The sequence below is a fragment of the Dromaius novaehollandiae genome, chromosome 27 (assembly GCF_036370855.1).
Source record: "Dromaius novaehollandiae isolate bDroNov1 chromosome 27, bDroNov1.hap1, whole genome shotgun sequence".
In the NCBI taxonomy this organism is placed as follows: domain Eukaryota; kingdom Metazoa; phylum Chordata; class Aves; order Casuariiformes; family Dromaiidae; genus Dromaius; species Dromaius novaehollandiae.
Window position 1 is genome coordinate 5,835,091 of NC_088124.1, and position 26,760 is coordinate 5,861,850.

Here is a 26,760-nt window from a genome sequence, read left to right on the forward strand (position 1 = left end):
CGAAGGGTGGATGATGGGCTGCCTGAGAGTTACAGACAAGGATTAAGGGGCAGATGAACATGGGCAGGTCAATGAAGTATGGGCTAGATAAGCAGACAGTGAGGTGGACTGAAAACTGGCTGAACTGCAGAGCTCAGAGGATTGCAATCAGTGGTGCAAAGTCTAGCTGGAGGCCAGTAACTAGTGGTTACCCCAGGGGTCAGTCCTAGGTCCAATCCTGTTCAACTTAGTCATCACTGACCTGGGTGAAGAGACAGAGTGCATCCTCAGCAAGTTGGCTGCTGATACATCAGAGAGCTGTGCTGCCATTCAGAGGGACCTTGACAGGCTGGAGAGATGGGCAGAGAGGAACTTAAGTTCAATAAAGGGAAGTGCATAGTCCTGCACCTAGGGAGGAATAACCCCATGCACCAGGACAGGCTGGGGGCTGACCTGCTGGACAGCAGCTCTGGAGCAGGACCTGGGAGTCCTGGGGGACAGCAAGTTGACTCTGAGCCAGCAGTGTGCCCTTGCAGCCAAGGCCAATGGTATTTTGGGCTCCATTAGGAAGAGCATTGCCAGGGGAGGCGGTCCTCCCCCTGTACTGAGCCCTGGCGAGGCCACACCTGGAGTACTGTGCCCAGGTCTGGGCTCCCCAGTGTAAGAGAGATGGAGCTACTGGAGGGAGCCCAGTAAAGGGCTGCTAAGGTGATTAAGGCACTAGTCGCTTACATGGGGAAAGGCTGAGTGAGTCAGGACTCTTTATCCTGGAACAGAGGAGACTGGCGGGGAGAGAGGAATCTTCTGCATATAAATATCTGAAGGGAGGTGTAAAGAGGATGGGGCCAGACACTCTTCAGTGGTGCTCAGTGATAGGATGAGAGGCAATGGGCACAAACAGAAACATGGGAAGTTCTGTCTGAACATGAACCTCTTTACTGTGAGGGTGACTAAGCACTGGAACAGGTTGCCCAGAGGTTGTGGAGTCTCCATCCTTGGAGATATTTGAAAACTGTCTGGACTGGGTCCCAGGTGACCTTGCTTGAGCAGGGGGTTTGGACTAGGTGATCTCTGAAGGTCAAATACAAAGTATTCTACTGTTAAGAAAGCAACAAATGTGTGCATTAGTGAAGAAGCTTCACTCTGAAGAGACTGGGAGGCAGAGTCCCTCTCTTACTAGGACTGAGTCAAAGGTAGGGGGGAGCAATGAGACAGAGGAGAAAGCTGATGTACGCTTCTCTAAGAGCATGTTATATAGGGATGTAAAGACCTAAATGCACTGGTGAGCAACAGTGAATATAATGAATATATGTGACTATAACAGTGAATATATGCAAAACTGAAATTCAAGAACCAAGGCACAGACTACACCAAACAACTATGCATGCATCAGTCATGTTTATTGGTGCATCAACAACTTCTGCAACTTGGGGCATGTGTTTAAGGAAAAAGACTCATCCAAACCAGGTGTACTGTGATGATACATAACAACAGAATGTTACACCACTGGAATACACTGGTAGCTAAGATTTTAGAAACTGTTTGTTAAAGCCACTGGTTTTACTGCAACAGGAACACGCTCTACCTACATCAGTGAAAGTCCTTGCTCAACTTCTGTTAAACATGTAAACTTGGACAAGCTTTTAAAGTGCTGTTAAAACCACGAGATGTGTATCTCTTCACATAATATAAAATGTTTGTGAAAGGCCACATGATTACAGTATGTTAGGCTCTTCTTTAATTACAGAAGGAATTTAGCGCTGGTGAAAGAGCCAGACTGGCACCAGGAAACTGAAATTCTCTTTAATCAAAGATCCAGAACTGAACAGACCTCTAAAGCAGTACTAATACAACCCAACTTCTAATAGGCCCACCTATGAGGTTAAAAACTTCAGTTGCCAGGGCCTGTTTGATCACTGGCCTCTGTGCTGAAGTATTCAGCAAGGAAAACCAGTGATTACTTTAAATTTGTGTGGGGAAAAGCTATATGGTAAGGACATAAGCCTACATCTTGCAGGCTTTTTGGATTGGTATGGACAGGTGACACTACTCCCTGCCAGCACTTGAGCCTAAGTCCCACAGTAGATCCATTCTAAAATATCTGTAGCTAACATCTTCCTGTACAATTAATAACATTCAGTGCAAGTAATTAGTGATATTCAGAAATTCATCCTACTAACATCAGGATGCCATTTTTGTGGTAGTTCCATAACTGTAGCATAAGGGCAGGTGAATGCTGGTAATGGATATTAGAAAAAACCCTAACACTTACAACACTTAAAGGAAATTGTACTTTGAATGTATTCCATAGCTTACATTTTAAATAATGTAGACATTTTCTGCTTGGGAGAGCTTAGGAGAACTGCATAATGTTTTTCAACTCATCAATACCACAGGTTACTTATTCTTTGAAAGACTTTGTCAGACCAACATTATGAACTCTTACAAAGATGAATTACAGCAGTTCAGTTTCTATTTTTTAACAGAACAGATTTTATTTTATGCAACTAAACATCCAGGCAGTGATGTTGACATGTATCAGTTCAATTTGAGGGAAACTTTTAGTGGAATGGCTATGCAAATGTGATATAGCAAAGCTAAATAATTTGGATTAAATAAAGGTAACTTCAAAAATACTGCAACTGAGAAATAAAAACATTTTTACACACTTTTAAAAATCCACTCAGGATACAAAGCTAAAAACTTAACTCAGCAAGCCTGTGAAGAAGTTTGTCAAGTCTTTTGACAAATTGAGGCCAGACAACAGAAACTGTAAGAGTTGCTCCCAAAAGTCAATACATTTACAAACATGGCAGACAATAAATACATATCTTTCACTTCTACAGCACTTGTCTTTCAAGGACACCCAAAGACAGTCACCTTGTACACATCTCTGAGGTAGATACTATGTCCATTTTATAGATGGTAAATGGTGAGGAGTAGCTCCTTGTCCAAGACATCTCACCTATTCAGTGCGAAAGCTGAGAATACAATTTAGGATTGATAGTCTCTTGGTCTCATTCCTAGACAGTATTTCATCTCAAGTAGTTAGAACAGAGTAATCTTCAAGTTCCTTTGAAATGTCAGGTATTTCCTTAAACTATAAGCATCAGCTTCTCAAGGGTTGTTTTTAATAATTTATTCTAATGATAGGCTAAAAGCAAAGTGAGGTTCAACACTGGAAGCTAAGTGGCTTTCTATATGAAACTTCCAACAATGCTAATATTTACTTTAATACTGAATTAAAAAGAATCTGGGTCTGTACTGCTTTTGGTGATTCTACTCTTTGTACTTAATTATTCATGCCTCAATTTAGCAAAGCACTTACATGTAACTACATTCCAAATTCAATAATACTCCCTCAGTATTTCAAGGTCCACCTGGGAGTTAACTGAGAACTTCAGTGAAATCTCCTTTATAGAAAGGAAGCTTTTGCTATACCAGGAGTTTAGATACCTGCCTTAATAAACAGAGGCCTTTAAAACTAAATCTCAGATTCCATTTAGAAAGTGGGCTTATTTTTGTTTGAGGATGCACATTCTTGCTCCCCATTTGTAAAAGTGCAAAGAAGGTAACTCGGTAACAGAAGAGCAGGTTAAGAATATTTTAAAATCCATTAATGCAAGTATGTGTTGCAGGCATTGCAAAGAAAAAGAAAATCCCACTCAGCAATATGCACCTCTACAGCACCTTTTAAAAGATCTCCATGCACTTACTCAGCCTCACATCCCTACTGTGAGGTAAGATTTGTTAAACCAATTTCAACATCCCTGATTCTGAGTAATATGAAAAGCAGGGCAGTTTACCTAGCTTAATTTATTATGAAATTAAACTGCTCCCTTCATTATCAGAATTAAAGTCTTGCTACTTAAGAGTCATGGGTGACAAATCAAACTCATTAAGGCAGAATGCAGGCTAGGAAACTTCAAGCCTCCCTTTTGGCAGAGCACTCCACCCTTCTAAAAAGGACAAAACTTCTTACCTGTAAAGAATGAGAACTATACCTTAAAGTGCTAATTTACAGTATTTGGAATCTGGTACAGCTTATTAACACTGTGGCCATGAGATCAGCTATACCCAAGTAAAGTCTATTTAAATGTGTTGAACAGATGCAAATTATTTTCCTAATTACCATATTCCCTCTTGCCAGAATCTGAGATAATAATACTAGGAACAAGAATCCAAGTATTTCAAGAAACATGCCTACATTTTGATGCAGTGTAAACACCAAGGGGTTGATAGTTATTTTTCAAGCAACTAAAAACTACCTATGGAGCATTAATAGGTTTATTCATTACTTAACGATCTACTCATTAATTTTAAAAAGGCTATCTTAAAGCTTAGAGGCCAGTTTTTTCTCTAAAGCCATGACTTCACACAAACAATACATTCTACTTTTGATGGTAACACAGTATAGGGCAGCTTTGGATGTACTCTTTACTTTAAAAACTGTGCACCAAGTGAGCAGTCTGCCTTGTAACAACTGCTTGTATGTGCAGAGTCCAATTCTTAGTATAAGTAATGCTGATATGTATGTTTCCCAAGCCTTTAGACCAGTTTAACTGCCCTGAAAATATAATACTGAGAGACTAATTCAGTCATTTAGAGGCTAGATTTTACTTTAGTGTTGAACAAGCCTGTTTGTATGTCCACTCAGATCACGTACACAGAGATTAACTCAGAAGTCAGGCTTTAGCTGCCAGTGTATACCACCTGCCAAATTACTATAAACCAGCATGTGAGAAGAGGCCTATTTCAAATCAGCTAGAAAAGTCACTACCGCATACATATCTGTAAACCCGCACACTAACCATAACAAACCCGCGTGTCTTGGCCATCATTAAGTTAATATGCTTTTCAAGCTTTGTGAACGGAATTTTATGATTACATACAGCTTATGCGAAAATCCAGAATTTTATTCTGGACCAGTGAGGTAGTAGATGTAACCATCCTCATGTAGGTGTCACACTTCTCCGAAGTTGGTGTGTCCAGTCTCCTTGGCATGTTCTCTGGCTTCCACTTGTCCGGTTAGTCCCTTCTGGCACACCATGCACCTCAGTGTAAAGCGATTCACGTCGGTAAACTGCCTCTTCCGTCTGGCTTCGTCTGCTAGCTCCAATGCTTGTGCAAGAACAATATCATCCGTTGTAGAGAAAATGGTCTGGGGAGGAATGTCCGAGTCGGGGATTTTACGCTCAAGTGGATCATAATGAATCCCATCGTAAATCAAAAGGACCCGCTTAGTGTAACCAGCGTCTTCCCCAAAACGGTCGATTCTGACCGTCTGTGTGTCCACCACACAGATTTCACACTGATAAAATTTGGATAAAATGGATACTTCAATGGCTCCTCCCCAAGTTTCTTCTCTTCTGATCCATTCACAATACTCTTTGTTGGTCTTTCCTAGCACTGCCTCACAGTAGGACTCGGGATCGCTTGCTACAATCTGGGCTATAAGGCTGCGCATCTCTGGAGCGCAACCCGGATCATAAACGCCTCCCTCCACCACGTAGTAGACGCTGGTGAAGAGACAGGAGTTATCCGCGGGCACGACCCGCCTCGCAAGCACGGGCACCGCTTCCCTCGCCGAGCTGGACATGGTTCTCTTCGCGAACACGGGTGAGTCGGTCTTGGGTTTGGAGGTATCCTCTTCCACGATGAGGGTGTCGCCTGCCGGAAATAAAGGCGGAGGAAGGGAAAGAAATGAGGAGACAGGAACGTGGCTACGCTGCTAAGGCAAAGGGTTCGTTAGCGGGAGGGATCATGCCTGTTTTTTCCCCAAAAGCGCGTTATTTGGGTGGGAAATGTCACCGGGCGCACTGACAGAGCGTGGTTGATTTAAGGTAGAGCGAGGCGGCTGCTCCCAGGCCCTGAACCGCCCGCCGGGGCCCCCAGCCCCCCCGGGGGTCTCCGCGGCCCTCACCCGAGTGGATGCCCAGGTCGCCGAGGCGCCGCTCGCCGTCGCTGAGGTCGAGGCTGCGCGGCGGGAAGCCGAGGAGGAGGCGCTGGGCGGCGGCGGGCACGCCGGTGAGGGCGGCCAGGGCGGCCTGCATGTCGCGGAGGCGGGAGTGCGCCGTGAAGCCGCCCAGCGGGTGGGTGCCGCTCCGGGCCTTGCAGCGCAGCCGCAGCATCCTCGGCGGCGCCGCGCCGCACCGACCGGGCCCCGCTTCCGCCTCCCGCCGCCGCCGCGCGCTCTCGCGAGAGCCACCCCCCTACGCCGCGCCCCGCCATTGGCTGCGCCCTGCCGCGCGCCGCGGCCAATCAGGGCGGCGAAGCGGGGGCGCGCGCCGCGGCGTCGTTGCCGCTCCTTTGCCCCTCGCTGGTGACGTCGGCCGCGGCGTCGCCCGCCGGGAGGGCGGCGATTTGCATGCGATTTGCATGGCGCGGGCACGGCGGGCGCGCGCGGCCCCGCAGCCATGTCGGCGGCGCCCCGGCACGGCGTCCCGCCGCGGGGCCGGGCCGGGCCCCTCCGCGGCGCCGAGAAGAAGTGCTGTGAGTACCCGCCGCCGGGCCCGGCAGCCCTCCGCGGCCCTCCCCGCTCTCGGCTTCCTCAGGAGAAAGGGGTGGGGGAGGAGGAATAACATATACCTATAAAATTACATTTAATATCTATATTTTAAAAAATGTATATGTATATTTTTATATTATACCTGTATTTTAATTTTATATATATATACTTATATATTTTTTAACCGGGATAATGCTGCTTGTGCACCTGCTACTTAAAAAAGCCTGATTTTCCTCAAGGAAAAAAAAAAAAAGAAACAGAATAAAAAGAAAAAAAGAAAAACCGTTGCTCCTCTCCGCTCCTTCCCGCTGGGTTGGGGTCGCGGCCGCCCCCGCGCTCGCCCCCGGAGAGGACGGTGCTGGCATCGCCGCCCAGGCGCGCGGGGATGCTGAGGTGGTGCCGGCTGCACGGCGATCCTTATCTTTACGCTGCTCTGCGTTTTTTGTGTAAAAGTGCCTTTTTTCTCCCCCCCTTCCAATCCAGTCGGTATTCTTGTATTGCTTAAACCCTCCCGTTTTATTTTTTTTCTTGCTGCTGCACCTGCCTTCGTTAATCACGCATCTTCACTGTTTGTTTTTCTGCCCCCCGGGACCTGCCTCTCTCAGGTCCGGATCTGTGAATTTGCTTTCCATTTTCACCGCGAATGTGACCACGTTATTAACAACATTTTTCTTATGCCCTTGACAGCTCCTGCCTAATCTGTATACATTGTCAATGCTAGAAGACGTGTATTAATCACAGAGGTGCCTGGTTGCTGGGCTGCTTCGTTAGCTAGCACCTGGGAGACCGCGGAGTGGTCCGGCGGTTGCTGTCAGTGCCTAATTAGCCGCAGCGACATGACACTGAGCCCGTTGTCCGCTGCACACAGTGGCCGTTTGTGTCTGGTGGATGGGGAGAGCTGGCGGAGCCGCGTTGTGGCTGAGTTTGGTTTCAGGCTCGCTCTTTGCTCTCTGACAGACCCTTCTCTCCGCAGCATGGGCTTCCTATATGACCAATTCTCCTACTCTGATTGTGATGATTGGCCTGCCCGCGCGGGGCAAGACATACGTGTCCAAGAAGCTGACACGCTACCTCAACTGGATCGGAGTGCCCACCAAAGGTGCGTGCGAGGTCCTGCGCTAGCCACCGAGCATCAGCGCCCGGCTCGGGGGCGGGCGGTGAGGCAGGGATCTGATCCTGCTCTTTGCCTAGAATGAAGCGAGATTTGCCTATGAAATACCGTCAATCTCATTTGTTTCTTTTTTTGTGTGTGTGAAGTATTTAATTTAGGAGTATATCGCCGTGAGGCAGTGAAGTCTTACAAGTCCTATGATTTCTTCAGGCATGATAACAAAGAAGCCATGGAAATCCGGAAGTAAGTGTGCATCAGAGGGCCTGACCAGTCATCAACAGTCTGGTTATCCTAAGGTTTTTGCAGCATATGTATCTGAGCAGCACAACTGACATTTAGTGTCCACAGACAGCCATGGGAATAGATACTGCAGCCCATTCAGTAACCCTGCTGAATGGTCTGTGTGTGGGGATGCCTTAAATTCAGGGGAAACTGAATGGCACAAAGAGCATAGACTGTGAATGCCCAAAGATGAATCAAATGTAAAGTAGGTTAGATACAGTTTGCTTATGATTGTATTAACTGATCAGGTAGGAGGCCTAGGGTCGATTTTTGCTCTCAAAATCTTCCTGCGTTAGCATGAGGGCACCCAAAGCTAGGACTCTGCAAAGAGTCTCTGACTACAGCAATGATAAAGTGCTCTTAGAACAGCAGCAAGGACATGCAAAATGGGAATTTGAACAGGACTCAGCCCTGCAGAGCCTCCAAGGCTGATGGAAAAATGTGGGGGTGCCCCATAGGGACAGAGAGAGAGAGAAGATACTTAAATCTTTCCCCATATAGGTACTAGAGCAGTGATTCACAAGACTTGGAATCCGAATACTTTACATCAGCAGTAACAATACCTGTTTCTCTCCTGCAGACGGTGTGCCTTAGTGGCTCTAGAAGATGTGAAAGCTTATCTCATGGAGGAATGTGGGCAAATAGCTGTAAGACATTTCTGGATTAAAACTACGGTGGTTTCACATCTGATTTCCTCAAAGCTGTCCAGGGGGTTTGGTACCCTGACTGTAATATTTGGGGCTGATTTAAAAGCCCTAGATAAAATTGTTCATTGCTACTTTTTTATTTTCTGGTAGGTGTTTGATGCAACCAACACAACTCGAGAAAGGCGGGATCTGATCTTAAATTTTGCTAAAGAAAATGCTTTTAAGGTAATGGTCCTGTATTTAATTTGTAATCAGAATTGGTGCACTGAGTTCCTCTGGAGTATTTTCCCTGTGCACTTTGGTTTGGTGGTAACAGATTTGGGCTGTTATCCCTGTAAAACTTAGTTCCTGTGCTTTGGAAATTGCCTTTGATTTCAGCCAAGAGCACTTAATTCGCAAGGGTCCTGAGGGGCAAGGGTCCTGAGGGACATGGGATGTTTTTCTAAGGAGACTGGTAACAGTCATGAGCTGCACTGAAAGAAGGGGGAAAACTTGGTTTTGGGGCAAAGCAGAGTGAACTAAATTCATCCCCAGGGTAATTCAGGTTGTTGTTTTGTTTTACTTGAGAGCTGTGTTAACATTACTGCTCTTGAGTAATAACTCTTGATTTTTGATTTGAGATAGAGGTCTTGATTCTCTGAAATATGTTTAATTGCCTTCTCTGTAGGTGTTTTTTGTGGAGTCTGTTTGTGATGATCCAGAAGTCATTGCTGCCAATATCCTGGTAGGTGGTGCATTTTCCAGGATCAGCTAACAGTATCCTACTGTAGGAGTTTTGATGTTGTTTGTGGAAGTTCACCAGCTGCTATAGCTTACAGGAACGTCTGCAGAGCGTTGGTAGTAGAGAGATGCCTAATTCCAGGGAGGTTTGAATCCCAGTCTGAGCTTTACTGCGTATGTCTGTTATGTTTACGTTGGGCTGTTCTCTCGTTCTCGTTAGAAATTTCCTTCCCACTTTTGGTTATGACCGGGCACGGTTGTAGTGTCCCAGCTTGTCAGCTTGGTGGCCCTACCGTGAAGGGAAACCGTAGGCCAAAGCTCTGTGGTTGTCACCTTGCTATTCTAGTCCTGCGTGAAGCACAGGGAAAGGAGTATCCATTTCTAACAATGTGTGCGGTCTGGTATGCGTGAGAGCCTTGTTCTTACGTTTCACCTAGAATATAAGCAGTTAACATTTATAGATTTACAAAAACCAAAGGTGCAGTTATTTACATAAGAGCTTGGAAATGAAATGAAGCCATGAAATGTTTGACCTTGAAGCATGATTCTATTGTCATGGGAAGATATGCAGTAAGTGGCTTGCAGGGGTGAAATAAAAGGCAAGTCAGCTGTGTTTGTACCGGGGGGCCAAGTGCCACAGCGTGCCCTGTAGAATTGCCTTTTGTTTCCTTGCCAGGAGCAGGTTTTCCACAGGGCAGCATTAAACAATGTTTTTATTGTTTCAAAATAGAAGAATAGTGTTATTCAGCATTGCTTTTGCTCATGTAAAGTTTGCTTAACTTTTACAAAGTGTCACTGTCTGTTGCTCAGGAAGTGAAAGTCTCCAGCCCCGACTACCCAGAGAGGAACAGAGAAAACGTGATGGACGATTTCCTGAAGAGGATAGAGTGCTACAAAGTTACTTACCAGCCTCTTGATCCTGATGAGTATGACAGGTAAGAAGCAACGTCCTACAGCGTATTTTGTCCTTGCTCATGCATTTGTGCGTGGGAGTGCTGCTTTGCTTTGTTACTTTTGTTCTCTGGCCCACCATGCTGTAATGCTTGTGCTGAAGCCTCTGCTTTCCCAAAGTGAGATTGCTCAGGGGAAGATGATACCCTCAGATGCCAAGTGATTTGAAAGGATTTTTCTCTAGTGTATTGCAGTGTAATACAGCTCCTTGCTTAAACACAGCAGTTCAGTGTCTCCTCTGTCTGCTGAAGTTACCAAGCGGTAGTGCTGATGCCTTTATTACAGGATAAATAGCTAGATTACACCCGCATATGCACATGTTTCATTTTTAAAACCAGTCGTGTGGGTGTTCTTATTTTATGTTGACTCCAGAGATCTTTCCTTCATTAAAGTGATCAATGTGGGACAGCGGTTCCTAGTAAACAGAGTTCAAGATTACATCCAGAGTAAAATCGTCTATTACCTAATGAACATTCATGTCCAGCCACGTACCATCTACCTTTGCCGACATGGTGAGAGTGAATATAATCTTGTTGGCAAGATTGGTGGGGATTCTGGTCTGTCACCACATGGGAAGCAGGTATGTTTTTGGCAAGAGCCAGATTGCTGTATTTTTAGTGCTGTGTGAACACAATCAGAACCTGGCTTTGCAGCTGATTCTTTGTGAGAGTGTGTAGGTACGGTCCTGCGGCGTTTGTTCTGGTCACACCAGCAAAGAGATCGGCCAGCCTTTCAACCAGAACCTCTAAAATAATGCTTTTTAATCACAGCAGTTACTCCTGCTATCTCCTAACCTCCTCTAACTTTTTCTAGTTTGCTCAGGCTCTGAAGAAGTTCATTGAAGAGCAGGAAATTGTTGACCTGAAGGTTTGGACAAGCCAGCTGAAAAGGACAATTCAGACAGCTGAGTCTTTAGGGGTCACTTATGAGCAATGGAAGATCCTGAATGAGATTGATGCTGTGAGTAAGGAGGCTGGAGGGGGAGAATGGCTTAGAAATAGTGATTGAAGTCTTTGAGTTTTCTAGATTAAAATATAATTTTAAAACAAATTTACCATAATAAACCTAATTATTTCCTGATCATCAGTCAGGCTTTATAACCATATCTGCATATAATGCACTCCAGTCGTCATTATTGCGAGATATAGAATAACTTGGTACCGAGCTGAAAATATCTGTAACTGTTAGACCTTGCTGTAGACATGTCCAGCTGTTATTAAAATGGAAAATCAACACTCGGGATCCCAGGCACTTGCAACACCTGACTGTAGTGCAGTCCTTGTAGATGGACAAAGGTTAATACTGCCACGGTAATTCTTTCAGGCAGAAGAAATTGGAAGATTGTTGCTGTGGAAATGATCACTTGTTTTGATCCCTTGCAAACATTTTGAAATAAAAACAAAGACCAAACAAGAAAACAGCAGTAATAATTTATAGGAAAATATCTGTTAGCTTTTCTGGGTGATTTCTTTAGCATTTCCAGCTTGCTCAAGTGATTCACGCTGTGATCTCAAACTGATTGCTTTACCTTTTGGCACCTCGTTTTGGGGTTGGGGGAACAGGTTTCGTTTGACTTCCAAAAAACCTCACTGAACAATCCCTCATGTTTGCAAGGCTCAGGTAGGTGGTTTAGATACAGGATCTCTTGCTCTTTTGGCTGTGGGGTTTGGGTGCATCTTAAGATGTCAGTATTTGCTTACACTGCAGATATGTTAAAAAGTGCAGGTAGTTCATCCTTTTCAAACCAGCCTGGATGTAAGGTGACACACAAGTGCTGGTGTTCAAATTCTGTATGGCTATGTCCGTTATGACACTTTTGTCACATGGTTAAGACGAGTAATCTCTTTATCTACTTGCATTTCTTTTCTGTTGCATTGTCTTGCATCTGTTGCAATGAACTTTGTTGTAACAAGCTCCACTTCCTTCAGGGGGTATGTGAAGAAATGACCTATGCAGAAATTGAAGCCAAGTATCCAGATGAGTTTGCCTTGAGGGATCAAGAGAAATATCTTTATCGCTATCCTGGAGGAGAGGTGAAGATGCTTAGAAATATTAATAAACTACAATATATGTAGAACAAATACGGGATGTGTAGAATCAAAGGTTTTTAATTGATTTTAACTTAATTCCTCCCAATTTGAGGAATTTGAGAATTTGAGTTATTTGAGAAATTGTTGGAAATACTAGGATCCCCAGTTCAGTTTTAGATGAAAGGTGTATTGATTTCCTTTATAGTCCTGTGTAAATGATACCGCTCAGTCATGATACTAGGGCCACCTTATGACTCCCTTGAAACTTTTTGTCTGATACAGAGGGTTTTCTGCATGGATCTCATCACTTGGCTGAGGCTGGACTTGTCACTGTTTTTCAAACAGTCTTCGGAAGAAAACGATTGTGGGTGGGGAGTGGAGTCATTTCTGGTTTTACTTCACAAACCCTTTTAAATGTATAATTTAGTATTTTATTTGTTTGTCTCGTTGCATTCATTAAAAGTTGAGTAGTCTGAATCTTCCTGTAATCTGAGGGTTGCCAACGTGAAATTTTACCTAGTGCTATTTGTTTTGCTTTTCCTGTATTTACTGAATCATCCATGACTTCTGCATTTTAATATTGTAACTGACGTTTTCCTGAATGTGATGTTGTGTTAAGTACTGCTTCTGTTTTGAGACTCTATGTTTATAAACCCTTGAAAAATTCCTGTGTTTTGTTTTTCAGTCCTACCAGGACTTGGTACAGCGCCTGGAGCCAGTAATTATGGAGCTAGAACGTCAGGGCAATGTCCTCGTTATCTCCCACCAGGCAGTTATGAGGTGCCTGTTGGCTTATTTTCTTGACAAGAGTGCAGGTACGAAAATAAACCCATGACGTTAGGGGCTGGTTTATTTTTGCTTCCTATATAGAACTTCTGGAAGGGTGTCTTGTAATTACTGTTTTGATTTTTATGAAGGAGAATCTGCTTTTAAAAAAAACAACAAAACAAATAAAGCAAAACTTCCACCCCAAAAACTGTACTTGAACCATTGCATTTCAGCAGTACATGGTGCTTTGCAAGAAGCTGTCTTTCCAAGGTCACTGAAATGCAGTGGAAAAAAGACAGTTCAAGTCCTTTCCAAACATAGCCTGCTGATTTTCCACATGACCATTGTTTCTGGAACTGTTTCAACTAGTAGCATTTACATAATCTTTATAGGACTCTTTCCTCCTCTTTTATTTAAAGGAAAACATTTTCTGATATGCTGGTAGTCTGTGAAGATTGTGAGGGTTGGCAATAGGCCTACACATTTGAGAAATGCATCTGTTGGATAGTATACTATACTGGAAATTAGTTCTCTCATCTGCTACAATTTCCTTTATTAATTTTCAGTGTGTCTCATAATTACTTTTTGGTTCAATTCATCCTTAATTTGCAAATAGCAGTATTTGCTGATTGGTATGGAGTTTTATCTGTTCATAGGCAGATATATTGCGGAAACAGTACTGTTTAAGGTTATTCAGAGAAAGAAAATGATCAGCCAGTCTAAATGTCAGAATCTGTGGCAAAATCAAAATGTTGTTTGGGGATATTGAAAACCAGCTAAATATAAGAAATTTGCCCTATGATCTTTGATCTGCAAAGCAGATAGCTAAATAATTTCAAGTGCTTGGGTTCTTGTAGCACTTTGCTGCAATATATATTTTTTTCATAGGTGTGCTATTAGAGCTATTTCCTCTGGATGGCACTATACAATAAAAATAAAGTATACACTTGTTCAGACAGCTGCTTGCCCTGGGATGGGTGCTGGCCCTAAGGGATGAAGATCCATGTCCTGCTGAAGTCGGGAAGGGTTAGCTACAGCTTGTGGCTGAGGAGTGGATGTAGACAGTGGTCCCTGGGAGCCTGTAGCATCTGCAGCAGACATCTGTGGTCACTGAGAGGATGCAAACAGGGCACTGGGCAATGAGCTTGTATATTTGAAATTAAATATTTGTTATTTGAAATACGATGATCCCAGTTGTGCCAGGAATTAACCCACTTGCCACACTTTAAGCATGTGATGCATCTGTTTGTAATTAATGAAACTACTCAAGGGCTAAGAGTTCGATCTGTAGCTTAGGCCATAGCAGAGTCTAGTTGAAGTTTAGTCGCACGCCTTTCTGGTAGATGTCTGTGCTCTCCTGGTTGCATGCAATGTTTAACTCCTCCTGGTTTTGTCCTAGATGAATTACCATATCTGAGGTGCCCCCTTCATACCATTTTCAAACTCACTCCAGTTGCATATGGTAAATATTTTCTTTTTCTTATGTGAGTGTGTATGAATCTGACAAGCAAGTTTGTTTCTATGTGCAGAAGCAAAAGGAATTGCTGTAAATAATTTGAGTAATATTTTTAACATTAACAAAATACTGACTAGTGGGAGTTTTTTGAGGGGACAAGGGAGAGGTAAACATGACTTCTGATTTGTGTGTACGTGAGTGTTCTCCTGTGGCTTCTCTTTTAAATAAATGACACTTCTCTGTGGGTTTTGTTTGTTGACGTAGATGCCTGCTTGTTCCTCCAAGCTTGGATTTGTCTGCGCAGTGAAATAAAAATGTTTTTTGTCTGTACATGCAATTCAGATAACGTGGCTGTCTGTAAGTTGTAGCTGTACTTTCATGGTGAAAGTCAAAAATGGAGAGTAATTTAAGTGTAAAATCCTCTATTAATACAGGCTGAACTGTTAGTTTTTTAAAAACTAAACTCATAAATAAACAACGGATTTATTTCTGCTGACTTCATGAGCTGTTTTTGACAGTTTTTTTTAAATGATTATAAAATAAAAAAAATTCCTCCCATAACTTTATCTTTCTTTTTGGTAAAGGTTGTAAAGTGGAAACAATAACCCTGAATGTTGAAGCAGTGAACACCCACCGTGACAAACCTTCTTTGAATTCAGTAAGTCCTTCTACCAAATTCTGGCTTTCAGTTCAGACTATTTCAAAATCTTTGCCTTCTTTAAAAATAAGTAAAACACTAAAACAATCACTGTGGATTGTTAAACACCTTAGAAATGTTAGCCTTGTTAGAAATGTTGACTTCTTTCAAGTGACCAGAAAGATATGCTTTAGAAATATAGTCTAGAGCTAATTATGTATTGAATTTATCAGGTACTTAATTTGCTTCCAAAAACAGCAGGAGACACGTTTAAAAAGCAGAGTTGTCAAAGTGAAGCCATTTTCATTAGGACACACATTTTAAATTCAGGGTCTTGTTCTCATTTTTTAATGAAGTATTTGTTGCTGATGCTTATTATTTGTATTAGAAATGTGATAATTTCAAAAAGACACGTCAAAATATTAGAAGTGAATTTTTTCTCGTTATCTTAGTGAGCTTTCTCTTGTTTATGAAGTCATAAGTAGCATTAGGCAGGGCTTTGAGGCCATTCAAATCCTTCAGGTATGTTTTTTTTTTTTTTTTTCTCGGTGGCTTTTATCAGTATTTGTAGTCATCAGGACAAGGCTATTGCTGTGTCTGTGTTTTATATAGAAAGTTAAAAGTACAAGACTCATTTGTTAGTTAATTCAACAGAAGGACGCAATTGCTTGTTGTTTGTAGTTACCCAAGAGACTAGAGATCTTTTTCCTTTACCCTTGTCTCTTCAGATTTCCTAGTTTTTTATTTAAAAAAAAAAAAAAAAGTATTCTGTGCAAACAAAGACCTGGGTGAAACTGAACTGCCTATCAAAATGTAGGGAACCGAAGTAGTTTTGAGTCAAATTTATCTCCCTTACACTATGAATAGTCTTATAATAGTAGTGGATATGTTATTGACTTTGGTGACTAGCGGCATTATGCTAGTTTTATTTATAATGTCCTGTCTCCTTGATTACTTAGATAAACATTCAACCCTCTACCTTGTTCAGTAAAGCACATAAATATGTACTAAATCTGTAGAAGTTGCTACTATTTTAGGTGCTCACTCTTACAAACATAGTTTTGTTTTGTTTTGCAGGGACAAATCTCTCATAGCAACTGCAGGCATCAGGGGATACTATTTAGCAATTGCCTGCAATTAGGCTCCCCAATTAAAGGCCATGAACCAAACTTAGATTATGTTAGCTCACAGTAAATCCGATGCAAATGCGTCATATTTTAAGTTTTTTTAGTACATTTTAGCTTTTAGCTGCCTTTCATCTTTGTAGGGAGTTTTATAAAGAGCTCCAAAGGTGAAAAGAATTCTTTGCTTATTGCTTCTGATAGTTACTTTTGCTTCCTAGCTTGAGGGAGATAGCACTAATAGCCCCTTATGCCAACAGAATCATAAACAGGACATGGAAAAATCTGCACATGGGGTGATGGTCTTACAAAGCTAAAAACTGGCTGGCTACAAAATGTTGAATGAAGATATTCAGCAATATTCTTGTGACTAGTACCATTTTGGTGGTTTCTAGTTTAAGGCATTTATTGCTTTGCTACTTCTATATGATTCCTGTGTTGAAATCATTGATGCTTGCTTGGAGAAGTTAGCAGTTTCTGTTATTCTTTGCTTACTTGGGCAACACACGGCTGCTTTGAAAATAAATACAAAGATGGGAAAGTTTACTATTTGATTTTTTTTTCCAAATTTCTTGTAAAAATAAGTAAGCAAAAAATCACAAAGGGAAGTAAAACTGCTAGAAATGCACTCTTCTCAGTGCACTCTCTAAGCTAGATTAACCAATAAAGTAGGTCGTTTCGCATTGCTTGCTATGTATTCTGCCCGGCATACCACTCTGGGCAGCTTTGAGGAGGCGGTGGTTTAGTTCTGCTGTTGATGGCACAGTACTGCCACCACCTTGAAGGTTAGCGTAAAATTGGACTCTTGGAACAAAGCTTATGAGGGATTTTGCTGACCCAAAGCCTCTTCTGGTCCTGTGCATAGAGGATTCAGTCTCTAGACTTTTGTGAGCTTTGGTTTGATGCCTGTTGGTCTGGATTCAATGACAGGCCTCAGCTCTGCGAGTTATGGCAGGTGGAAGATATCAGAAATATGCTGGTATGCGATATGATTTAAAATTGTGATTCCACTTTTCATTCCTTGTGATATCCTCCATTTTCAATCAGAACAACCTTCCAAAGAGCCAAACCCCTGTAAGGATGAGAAGAAACAGCTTTACACCGCTGGCCAGTGCGGACACAATAAAGCGCCCAAGAAATTACAGTGTTGGGAGCAAGCCTCTCAATCTGCTGGGGTCTTTCCTATTCCCGGAAGCTCAAGATGGGGCAGATCAGCCACGGCTGCAAGTCAGTGTCTGAGTGGTAACTTGCCTATGCTCTCCCTTCCTACGGCCACTCCCCACTAACCCTTAACGTCACTCACCCACAGTTACCAGTGGTCCTGTTTGAAATACAAGCAGATCCCCCCCTTAGTGTCTTGTACGTTATCCCTGTTCCCACTGGAAAATCATTCCAGATTACAGACTCCATGGTGGTACCAGAGGCTTAAGAAATCAGGCTCCATGCAGGTGAGTCTCCCTCAGGATAATAGGGTTTCCTGGGAGGCTGGTTAATTCTAACTAATATACTGCTTTCCAGCCAGAGCTTAGTTGGAAACAGTTGTAGATATCCTGCTTGTCCAAATTCCATAAAATCAATGCAGCCAAGAGTTCCTCTAGCCCTAATGTAACTGGTTAGGAAATCTTTGTGTTCATAATTTTGTTGGTGCCCCTTTTTCCACAGATCCTGATGTCAGTAGCCTGTTGAACAAAAGTAATTTGGGCTCCCGGTGTTTGGGTTAAAACTAAAAATTAAAGCTGCTTTGTTTTTGACACTTGATGTTTCTTTTGGCTTAAATGCACATAGATCCTCATCAGTTCTGTCTGTGAAGACCCACTTGCTTGTATGAAATTGTTTCTCTTTTTTGCTAAATTAGAAGCCTTTCTGTGCCTGGTTTCTCCTCTCAACCACTTCTGCCAAGGGTTGTGCTGAGGAGCCTATCAGTTCTAGCAGAGCAAGCTGCTGACTGTTGGCTCTGTTTCCCAGAGTTCACAGAGATGCTGCTGCTTTTGCCTGCTGACTGTTGCAAAGGAGAGACCACAGACAGAGCTGGCTGTGCATTGCTTTCCGTCACACGAGACAGATAAGAGTCATGCAAGGGAATTAGAGGTGGTCTGGCTGGGTTCCTCATGCATTTTGTTCCTCTCTTTAGATTCAACTGTCATTATTAAAGCAATTCTTTCTGCTGCTCAGGGTTTGAAATCAGTATGCCCTGGGCTTGATGCCCCTGTAGCAAGACAGGAAACCTCATTCTGGACTTTCAGGTTGTGTTCCTTGTCTGTAGCATCAGGACAACTCAGTGCAGTGAAAATCCCCCCTCTAGTAGAGCAGCCTAGTATGGCTCTTTTGGAAGGGGTTTTGTTTTATTTTTAAATCACTGTTGAAAATTATAGTTTTAATTTTGGACATTTTACAGCTTAATATTTTCAGGCTATTTAATAAGCCCTGCTTCTCCTGTTCTCTTTCTTCCTGTGAGCAGGTTAAGTGGTCAGACAATAAAAGAAGGGACCATGCAGCAGAGGTGAATGTTGCTGCTGTATTCATATTTGGTGAAGATAAGCATGAAGCCTAGACATCTTCAAAATCCCAGGGCTTCTGACCTTTGCATTAGGTGTGAATTTGGCCTATAACTGTTATTTAGCAAGGTAGAGAGGAACCTAACCTTGGGAATCCTGAATACTCTTAATTTGCATGGCAGTGAGCTCTCAGGAGGTCATTAACCCAACCTATAATCAGGACTATGTATTTGTACGCCACCTGCTAGGAAGCTAAGCCTAGAGTTTAGCCTTTATTTAAACAAAATAAATTCACAAAACTTAATGTTACTATATTGGGGGAGCAGGGATTAGAAATAATTTTTTCCATTTAGAGGTTTGTTTGTTCATGAGCATTCACTAGGCCTATTTTCAACCCAAGAACTGCAAAAAGGGATTGGTCCACAGTGTAAGGCCAGTAAGTGCAGAGTGGAAGTCTGTGTGCTGGCTCTATGTGCATGCTCAGCATTTACACTTTCAACTTCTTAAACTTTCATTAAAAAAAAAAATCAGGTCCTTTGACAGTTTCTGAAGTTGCACAACCCCAAAACGGAGATCCCCTGCTCCTACCCAAACTGCTCACTGTTTGTAATTATAATGTTTGTAATAGTGATGTTTTAGCATTTAAAACATTGAAATTTAAGAGCATTTAAAAATCATCTCTTCTCAAGTCAGTGTGGACAGTAGTGAAGTGTGCAGTTTTGAAAACTCTCACCTGAATGGAGCCGTTTAGATGAGTGTGCAGCGCAGAAGTTGGCCGTGTGACTGAAAGTCACTGGTGTCTTAGTGTGAAATTTCCATGACTTGTATCAGCTGCTGTTCTGATACAAGCCTGCAGCGATCGCTCCCTGGCGTGAAATCCTTGGGGTTGTTTCACTTCTTTTGTCATTTGCTTCAGTATTTTTACTATTATTTTTAAATCTTCATTCAAATGCAGTATGAGCTATCTTGTGCTGTTTCTTTTTCCTTTGCAGCCTCAAGTGGGAAATGCTTGCCTGTGAGTACCACTGAAAACAGCTTGTATGTACTTTCTCTGTTTTGTTTTACCAAGTAGGAATTCTCTTGATTAAAGTTGCATGGAAACCCCTTTGGGGGAAGACAGATTAATGCATGGAGCAGAAGACAGTCTTTTGCTATATAGTAATCCTGTCATTAAGAGGGCTCTCAATGGGTGAGGAATCTTTTATGAGGACCAAGACCCATTCTTGGACTTACTGGTGCATAGTGTCGGCTGTCTGCGAAAGAGTGCATTTCACCCCAAACTTGCACAGTCCCTGGACCAAGAGACTAACATCCGAAGCCTTAAATTCTCTCTTGGAATTAACTCTCAGACTTACTTAATACTCAACAGCTTCAGAGTTATGCCACAGGATGTTACATTTATGTGTAGCGAAGGGGCTGACAGTTGTAATTTATTTGATCTTATGCCTAGTCCCTAACTGTGGTGAATAAAAGAGGTCTGCAGAGAGGTTGATGGAAGAATACAGCCTTCCACAGGACTTCAGAGTACTCTGCATTAGCACTGCTGTACTGAGTAACTTAGCTCATGTACTGACTAGCTCTGAGTCCTGGGTAAGTCTCCTAGCTGCTTGGCTCTTCTCTGCCCGTAACAGGGATATGATGATATCTGTCACAGGGATTTTGCAAGGATCATTCATTCATAGGCTGTATGGGAGTGCTGCTGTTTCCGCTCAGTTTCCAGTGACTTGAAGAGAGTTAATGGACATTAGCACCGTGGAAGGAGGTTCTCAGAACCTCTCTGTGTGGGGAGCGTGTTTGGAAAGCCATTTTGTGAATGAAATTGGTTGTGTTAGTGGCAAGTGTCATCATGACTCCTCACTGTCGCATCCCATTGGAGGGGTATTTAAATGGGGGTGAAGAGTACGGGACTGTGCCTCTTTCTCACACCCTGCAAAGAGAATGTTTAATTCTGTTACCCCTTCTCTCCAGGGAGCCATCAAGCATCACCTGTGAAACCTTGGTTTCTATGTCGGCCTCTGAGTGAGGCAGTCAAATGAGAGAGAGGCCTTTGGCGCCCTGTACAGAGCGGCCAGGAAATTTCCCTTGCTTCGCGTTGCGCCTGCGTTGCTCTCAAGCTACCCTGCTGGCCTCGAGGCCTGTTCCTGCTCTGATGCCTGGGGCAATGGCTGTTGCAAATGTCCCTTGCTAAATTTACCATGTGTTTCAAGTCGTACAGTGCATCAGTGTTGAAGCTCTTGTCTTGTAAAAGTGTGATGTTGCAACTTCAGGTATTTTATTTGTGGGGCTGACTATACTACGCAGAATTTCACCGTACTGAGCTATGGGATGGCTCTTAGCAGACATGTGACTGATATATGGTTCCTGCAATATATTTGCTTCCTCATCTGAGCGGTAGTGTGCTTGCTCCACATGCTTTGGTGATAATGTATCTAGGAAACCATAGATTGCTTTTTACCATTCTCTGAAGCCTTTTTGTCCTGGAAGGCTTTGTGCACTTTATCTATTCTGCTATAAATGTTAGTCTTTTGATGACTTTGGGGTGTGAGTGGAAGGTGTCCTGTGCCTGTCCAGCTGTTATGGAGTGAAGTCTCCCTGCACTCGGGAATGGTTGACTCTATGCCTGGAAAGTGCTTCTGACATGCAACGCTGTGTTGACTGCTGCACTAAAGGGATGGCGTTGCCTAAGGGTATATTCTGAGATGAGACAAACCATTCACCTGGTAAGGGCACAGGTAGCGGAGAAAGGCCTTCAGACCGTTCTCTGTATGGGCTGCCGGAGATGAATCCTCAATTGAGTTCTTGCTGGCAAAATGTTAAGCTCTGCTCCCATGCTCACCTCTGACCTGTGGCTTTGGGCAAATCATCTAACCTTCTGATGCTTTGGTTTCAAATTCAGAGGTAGAACTGGATTTAATGTAAAAAAGTTAAAACAGTAGCTCGTTCAATTTCGGAAGATTAGGGTTTCATTAGGGAGTTTCCTTTTACTTCACTCAGATGCAAGATGCAAAAAACTTGGAATGCTAAGATGCAGGTCTTACAGCTTTAGGATATGACCAGCATCTCTTTTCAAGCAAGGAAGGGTGCAACTTCATATAGAAATGGTGGAAGTAAAATTTCTCTCCCCAGGTCTGAGAAGCTTTCACTTGAATGTATTTGGCAATTTGGAACTTCAAAATTTGAATTTCATTACACTTTGTTCTTGAAGTAAAGCTCCTCCAATGTTTTTTCAATACAACTCCGCTGTCTTTTTCTACATAGCATTTGTACACATTTCTTAAGATAAACTATGTGATTGGTCCTAAATTCATGTGTCTTTTGATCTCCTATTTTCTCGAGTTTGTGATGATATTTTTAATAATGTTACAGAGAAGTTTTATTAAAATGACAGAGCAGTGTGACTGTTCTGCCAAAGCTGCAGTAGCGCACAAAATGTCAAGCTTGCATATTGCTCTAGTGCATCTCATCCATTAGGATGGCTGCTTTGGGTATTGGTGGAAATGCTATTCTGCGAAAATGGCACGTTTCTCCTGTGTTGCTTACCTCCATAGGGTTCGGAGTCTTTAATGCTGAAGATGAGGGGAAAAGGAGGAAGAACGTGGGATGGGGGAGCCTGTGTCATTGCTGATGTATAGTTGTTCCTGTATTGACTAACGTTAATTTAAAGTGAAGTCACAGAAAAGTTATCCCCAGGCTGAATAGCAAAGCCCTACTTACCCCTTCAGCTTTGCCTTTGTACTCTGAACCAAGAGAAGCTTTATGTTTAGAAATGGATGTATATGCCAGCTTTGCAAACTTCCTTTTCTAAGGCTGCACTCAAGTGTTTGTTTTTCTTCTATGTTTAAAAAAATTTCCTAGGAGGGTTTGCAGATAAGCGAAGGGAACTTGGTTCAACTTCCTTGATTCCAGTACAGACTCCCTCCTTTCTTAGTGATGTTTTGCTTGAGAAAATACCATATGAGCAGCTATTACAGATCAATTCTATATCTGATGGCAGTTTCTTTTTTTTTTTTCCCCCCTTTAAGTGTCAAGTGAATTGTTGGGAAAGCTGTTTAGTTTTTTAAATCACAGCTGGAAAGTACCTTTGGTCTCCGAATTTCCTGAATGTTGGATTTTAAGTCTCGATGCCTACTGTTAAATGTCAGCAAACTGGTGTGCGAGTTTTATTTCTTCATTGCAAAACAGTGATGGTTATGTAACAAGGCAACTTGCACATACTGATTTACATACCAGTTTGTGGTCTCCAAAAATGCTGCAGCAGAGCAGAGTGGTGCTTAACATGTGCAGTTCAGATCCCTTCACAATGTTTTCTCTGCTTGGGCTATAAGACATTGAATGAACTACAGCTGCTTTAGAAAATCCTGACTGTCAGATTTTAACTTGTAAGATTGTGCATCTGTAAATGTGTGATTCACTTCTACTGATGTGAGTGTGTTCCTCGTTTTTTTTTTTCTGAGCATCAATGAGGCAATGGAGGGAGTTTAATCACAAAATTGAGAGTATTTTGTGTGCTTAATATGCAAAATGATTACTGTAATGTTTCCTACATATGTCCTAGAAATGTATTTTCCTGTGGAGAAGATAAATAAAACTAAGTAACCTTGAGTAACAACTCTGCTTCATTATTGCCTGCCTTTTTATGAGAGACTCCAATAAATCTTAATATACTTGGTCTCAGGTGTAAGACTATAGTAAAAACCATACCTTTTTGAGTTTTGTAAGAGGTCAAAGAATGATGCAAGGTGTGAAACAATTCAGACTTCTTAGTCTGAAGGTATGAAGCTCAAGTCCATCTCCCAGGCAAAACTGCTGAGTTGAAATAACACCTTGTGGTTCTTCTGCCTCACCCTGGGAAGAAATGGTGTGTAAAACCTTGAAGGGTGACAGGCGTGAGGGGACTGCTCAGAGATACCAGTATCCGACAAGAGGGGGCAAAGGAAAGCTTTGTGGGACAGCCTGCAAATAAGAATGCAAGATTTCAGCAAGAAATTGTTTGTTCAGACAGAAGTAAATAAATCATTTCTCAGGTTATCGTAGGCAAATTGTTAGTAGAACAATTACATGAAATTGTCTGGGCTCTCCTCCAGCCGACTGCTAGGAAGTGACTGTTTTTCTGTCCGTCTTTAGCTGGTACTAAACTGAGCTATGCTGTCAGTGTTGATTTCAGTGGTTTATCATTTCATGATTTTTTTTTTTTGCCTTGTTATAATTTGTATAATTTATTTTTATTTGTAGCGGATGGCTGGTTTAACGGTGTAGAGGTTTCTGGTTTCATCTCGAACATGGCTGAGATTTCCACAGATATCCTCATGGGCAAAAAATCTGCTCCTGGGACTCTTGTGCCTTGTGACTACTGGAACCAGCGTGTTGCCTGGAGCCGCCGTCCCTAGACATCTGGAAGCACAGTGAGCCATTCGGCACTTCGGCCAGTAATGTTGTTTGAAATATATTTTAAAGCTTATCTGTGATTTTTTTTTCCTCTTCCTTTTTGAATGCTGAAATGTCTATCAATGGGATTGAAGAAAAATTATTATGAAGATTTTCAAGTTGCTTTTAACGTGCGTGTGTGTGCATGTACACGTGTTGGCTTGCAGGCCAGCGTGTGGCCTAATGTATTCCTGTGCTTTCTCGAGGAAAGCATATGCTGCTTGGTCCTGCAAACTTATTCTGGCGTTTTAAAATAATTTCTGATGTCTCTCTTCCTGCTTAGCTGGAAGAAGTAATTGCAGTATATTAGGACAAAATGGTCAAATTCACACTTGAAGTAGCTTCTGTTTGGAAGATTTGTTCTCATCAGACCTAATGTCCAAGTTTTTATTTAATTCTTACTGTCTTTCAAGTTCAAGCACAGTTACTCAGTGTTAATTTAACTATTGAAAGAGTTCCAGATGTCATTTGGTTTTTCTTTGACTTTTTTGATTTGAATCTCCAGATCTGAACATGTTCTTATATTTTGGGAAGGGTTTTGAATCTAGCATAACAAAAGGCACTTGTAAGATCAGGTAATCTTGTGAAACTTATCACACTGAGGAGCAAAAGGGAAAAAGTGTATGTTATCCTGTAGAAATAGCTTAGTTACCAGTGCTGTTCAAATCGTGCTTTAGCTTTGCACCCTGTTCTAAGCCTCACCCTGTTGCTTGTTTTCCTAAGTTTTGCGGAAGCTTCTCTCTTACAACAGAAACTTGCCTCATTTTGTTCCTTACTGTGTCATAGGAGTTCCTAGATTCTGTATTTGTTGTCCTATTCTACCTACCTTAGCCAATACCTCTGAGAAGAAGTGGGATGTATGTGCCTGCATGCTCCTTTGTGAATAACTGCATCCATAGGGCTTAACTTGGGTTGTAGAGAAAAGTTGAGTAACATTCATTATGAAAAGTGTTTTCTATTTTTCAAGTTATTTTTGGTTTCAGAAGTTATTGAGGAATGTGGTATGTGAATGAGTTGAGTCAATTTCTTTGCAATACAATGAAACAACATGCTGGAAAATCAGAATATAGTTTTCTGTTCAGTGTCTAGGAGCAGTAGGGCCATGCATTTAGGATTTGTAAGAAGCAAATGATTTTTATGGCACTTCTTAATGTACCAGATTTTAGGGTTTTTTTTAACTTGGATACAAATGAGCTGTGAAAGTTAGTGACTTATAATGCTGCCTTTCATATAGTTTAAGCTGTTCTAGTAGATAGCACATAGTGAAACTTATCTGCAACAAAGCTAGTGTGATAGCTATTACTTAAATCCCCATGCACAGGTGTGGGTTAAACAACACCCCAGCTTTTATAGCTTTCTCATGTGAACCTTAACTTGTGTTTAGGTAAACCTCCATTTTTTTTTCTTACTCCTACTATTTTCCTTGTAATAAAGGCAAAATTGTCAGACTTGGAATCCTAAAATTAAGTAAAGAAATGAGCATTTAGGTACCTGAATAGGAAACCAGTTTTTATTAGCTGTTATGCCTGTTGTTTCCAGTGCCTGCAGCAGGATTTATAGGAGCCCCAGAATTTCTGGGATTAAAATTGCTTATTTTAAATGTGTAGATAAATTTTGGGCATATCTAAAGGAGGTGTGTATGCTTGAAAAATGTAGACCAGGAAGTTTATTTAAAGAAGAGCCTCTTTTTTGCCTTTACTGCCAAGGAGCTCGTCAGTCCGGAAGCCTGAGGTTTACTGTGGAATTTTGAGAGCTCAAACCCAATTGTTTTAATCACTCTCAGTATTTTAACTCGGTAATGCTGTGATAGAGAGGGGCCACATCAATAGCCCAGGCACTTATCCCAACATCTTAGGATCTATGAGGCACTTAAATGGTATGTTGGTCTTGGGCAATTACTCTGTAGAGAGGTGAAACTCACAGTGGGTGAGAAAGTTTGATTTTTTTTTTAGGGTTTTTTTTTTTTTTAGTTTTGTTCTGCAGGATCTTCCCACTGAAATGCAGGTTTGTTGCTGCATTTTGTAAGGGTAGCATAATCAATTCTTTGTTTTTAAATTTTATAGTGCTTAGAAATAAGCTAGGAAAAAGGGAGAGAGAAAATATTGTGAAGGAAGAGATTTGTAGTCTACTGCATAGTAATATTCACTGTCACTTTCCAGAGTAATCCTCTAAATGCATGAACTCGCACCTGAACAGACAGGCTGCTTTTAGCAATAAATCCTTCTGCTGTACAGGAAAGATGAATAGAAATGTACTGTAAGATATTTATGCACAATATGCTGTAATAAATTTACACAGCGCTAAGAAGTTAATTATATTTGTGTCATTGAGTAGTTACGGCTGTAACAAAACAAATATATATTTTTACATGCCAGAATTCATGAATGTAGCTGCTCATATATTGGCAGTCCTAACTCTTTAATCACTGCTAAAAATCCATTCCGTGACAGAAATTTTGGATCGTTGACTTCGGGTCCCATATTCTTATCCAGTAGCTACTTGCTTGGGCAGTAGCGTTATTGGCAATAGTCTCCTGGGTTGTGGGATGGAGCCTGTTGGCCGCATCTACAGAAGTCAGAATACATGCCTCTGCTTTAGTTAAAGCCTAAATACAGGTCTGTTCTCCTTTAT

At 42.0% G+C, this 26,760-nt stretch overlaps 2 protein-coding genes across 7 annotated transcripts; one reads left to right on the top strand and one right to left on the bottom strand.

The window, feature by feature from the left end:
* Positions 1–1,362: 1,362 nt before the first annotated feature.
* Positions 1,363–6,202, bottom strand: YOD1 (YOD1 deubiquitinase). Its single transcript, XM_026111974.2, has 2 exons — positions 5,903–6,202; positions 1,363–5,649 (listed from the first exon to the last, which is right to left on the bottom strand). The coding sequence occupies exons 1-2, from the start codon at positions 6,108–6,110 to the stop codon at positions 4,943–4,945; spliced, it is 915 nt and encodes a 304-aa protein (XP_025967759.1). The 5' UTR covers positions 6,111–6,202; the 3' UTR covers positions 1,363–4,942.
* Positions 6,203–6,273: 71 nt separating this feature from the next.
* On the top strand, positions 6,274–26,739 carry PFKFB2 (6-phosphofructo-2-kinase/fructose-2,6-biphosphatase 2). 6 transcript variants are annotated; one of them, XM_026111761.2, is made up of 16 exons: positions 6,280–6,471; positions 7,461–7,586; positions 7,745–7,841; positions 8,461–8,527; positions 8,678–8,752; positions 9,195–9,251; positions 10,058–10,182; positions 10,571–10,778; positions 11,012–11,158; positions 12,127–12,231; positions 12,914–13,043; positions 14,396–14,458; positions 15,037–15,110; positions 17,258–17,437; positions 19,661–19,720; positions 20,674–23,314. In XM_026111761.2, the coding sequence occupies exons 1-16, from the start codon at positions 6,396–6,398 to the stop codon at positions 20,695–20,697; spliced, it is 1,614 nt and encodes a 537-aa protein (XP_025967546.1). In that variant the 5' UTR covers positions 6,280–6,395; the 3' UTR covers positions 20,698–23,314. The 6 variants fall into 6 exon arrangements, with proteins under 6 accessions (XP_064354067.1, XP_025967546.1, XP_025967547.1 ...); XM_026111762.2 differs by having other exon boundaries at positions 19,698–19,720; XM_064497999.1 differs by lacking the exon at positions 20,674–23,314 and adding an exon at positions 23,938–26,739 and having other exon boundaries at positions 6,281–6,471; positions 19,698–19,720.
* Positions 26,740–26,760: the final 21 nt, after the last annotated feature.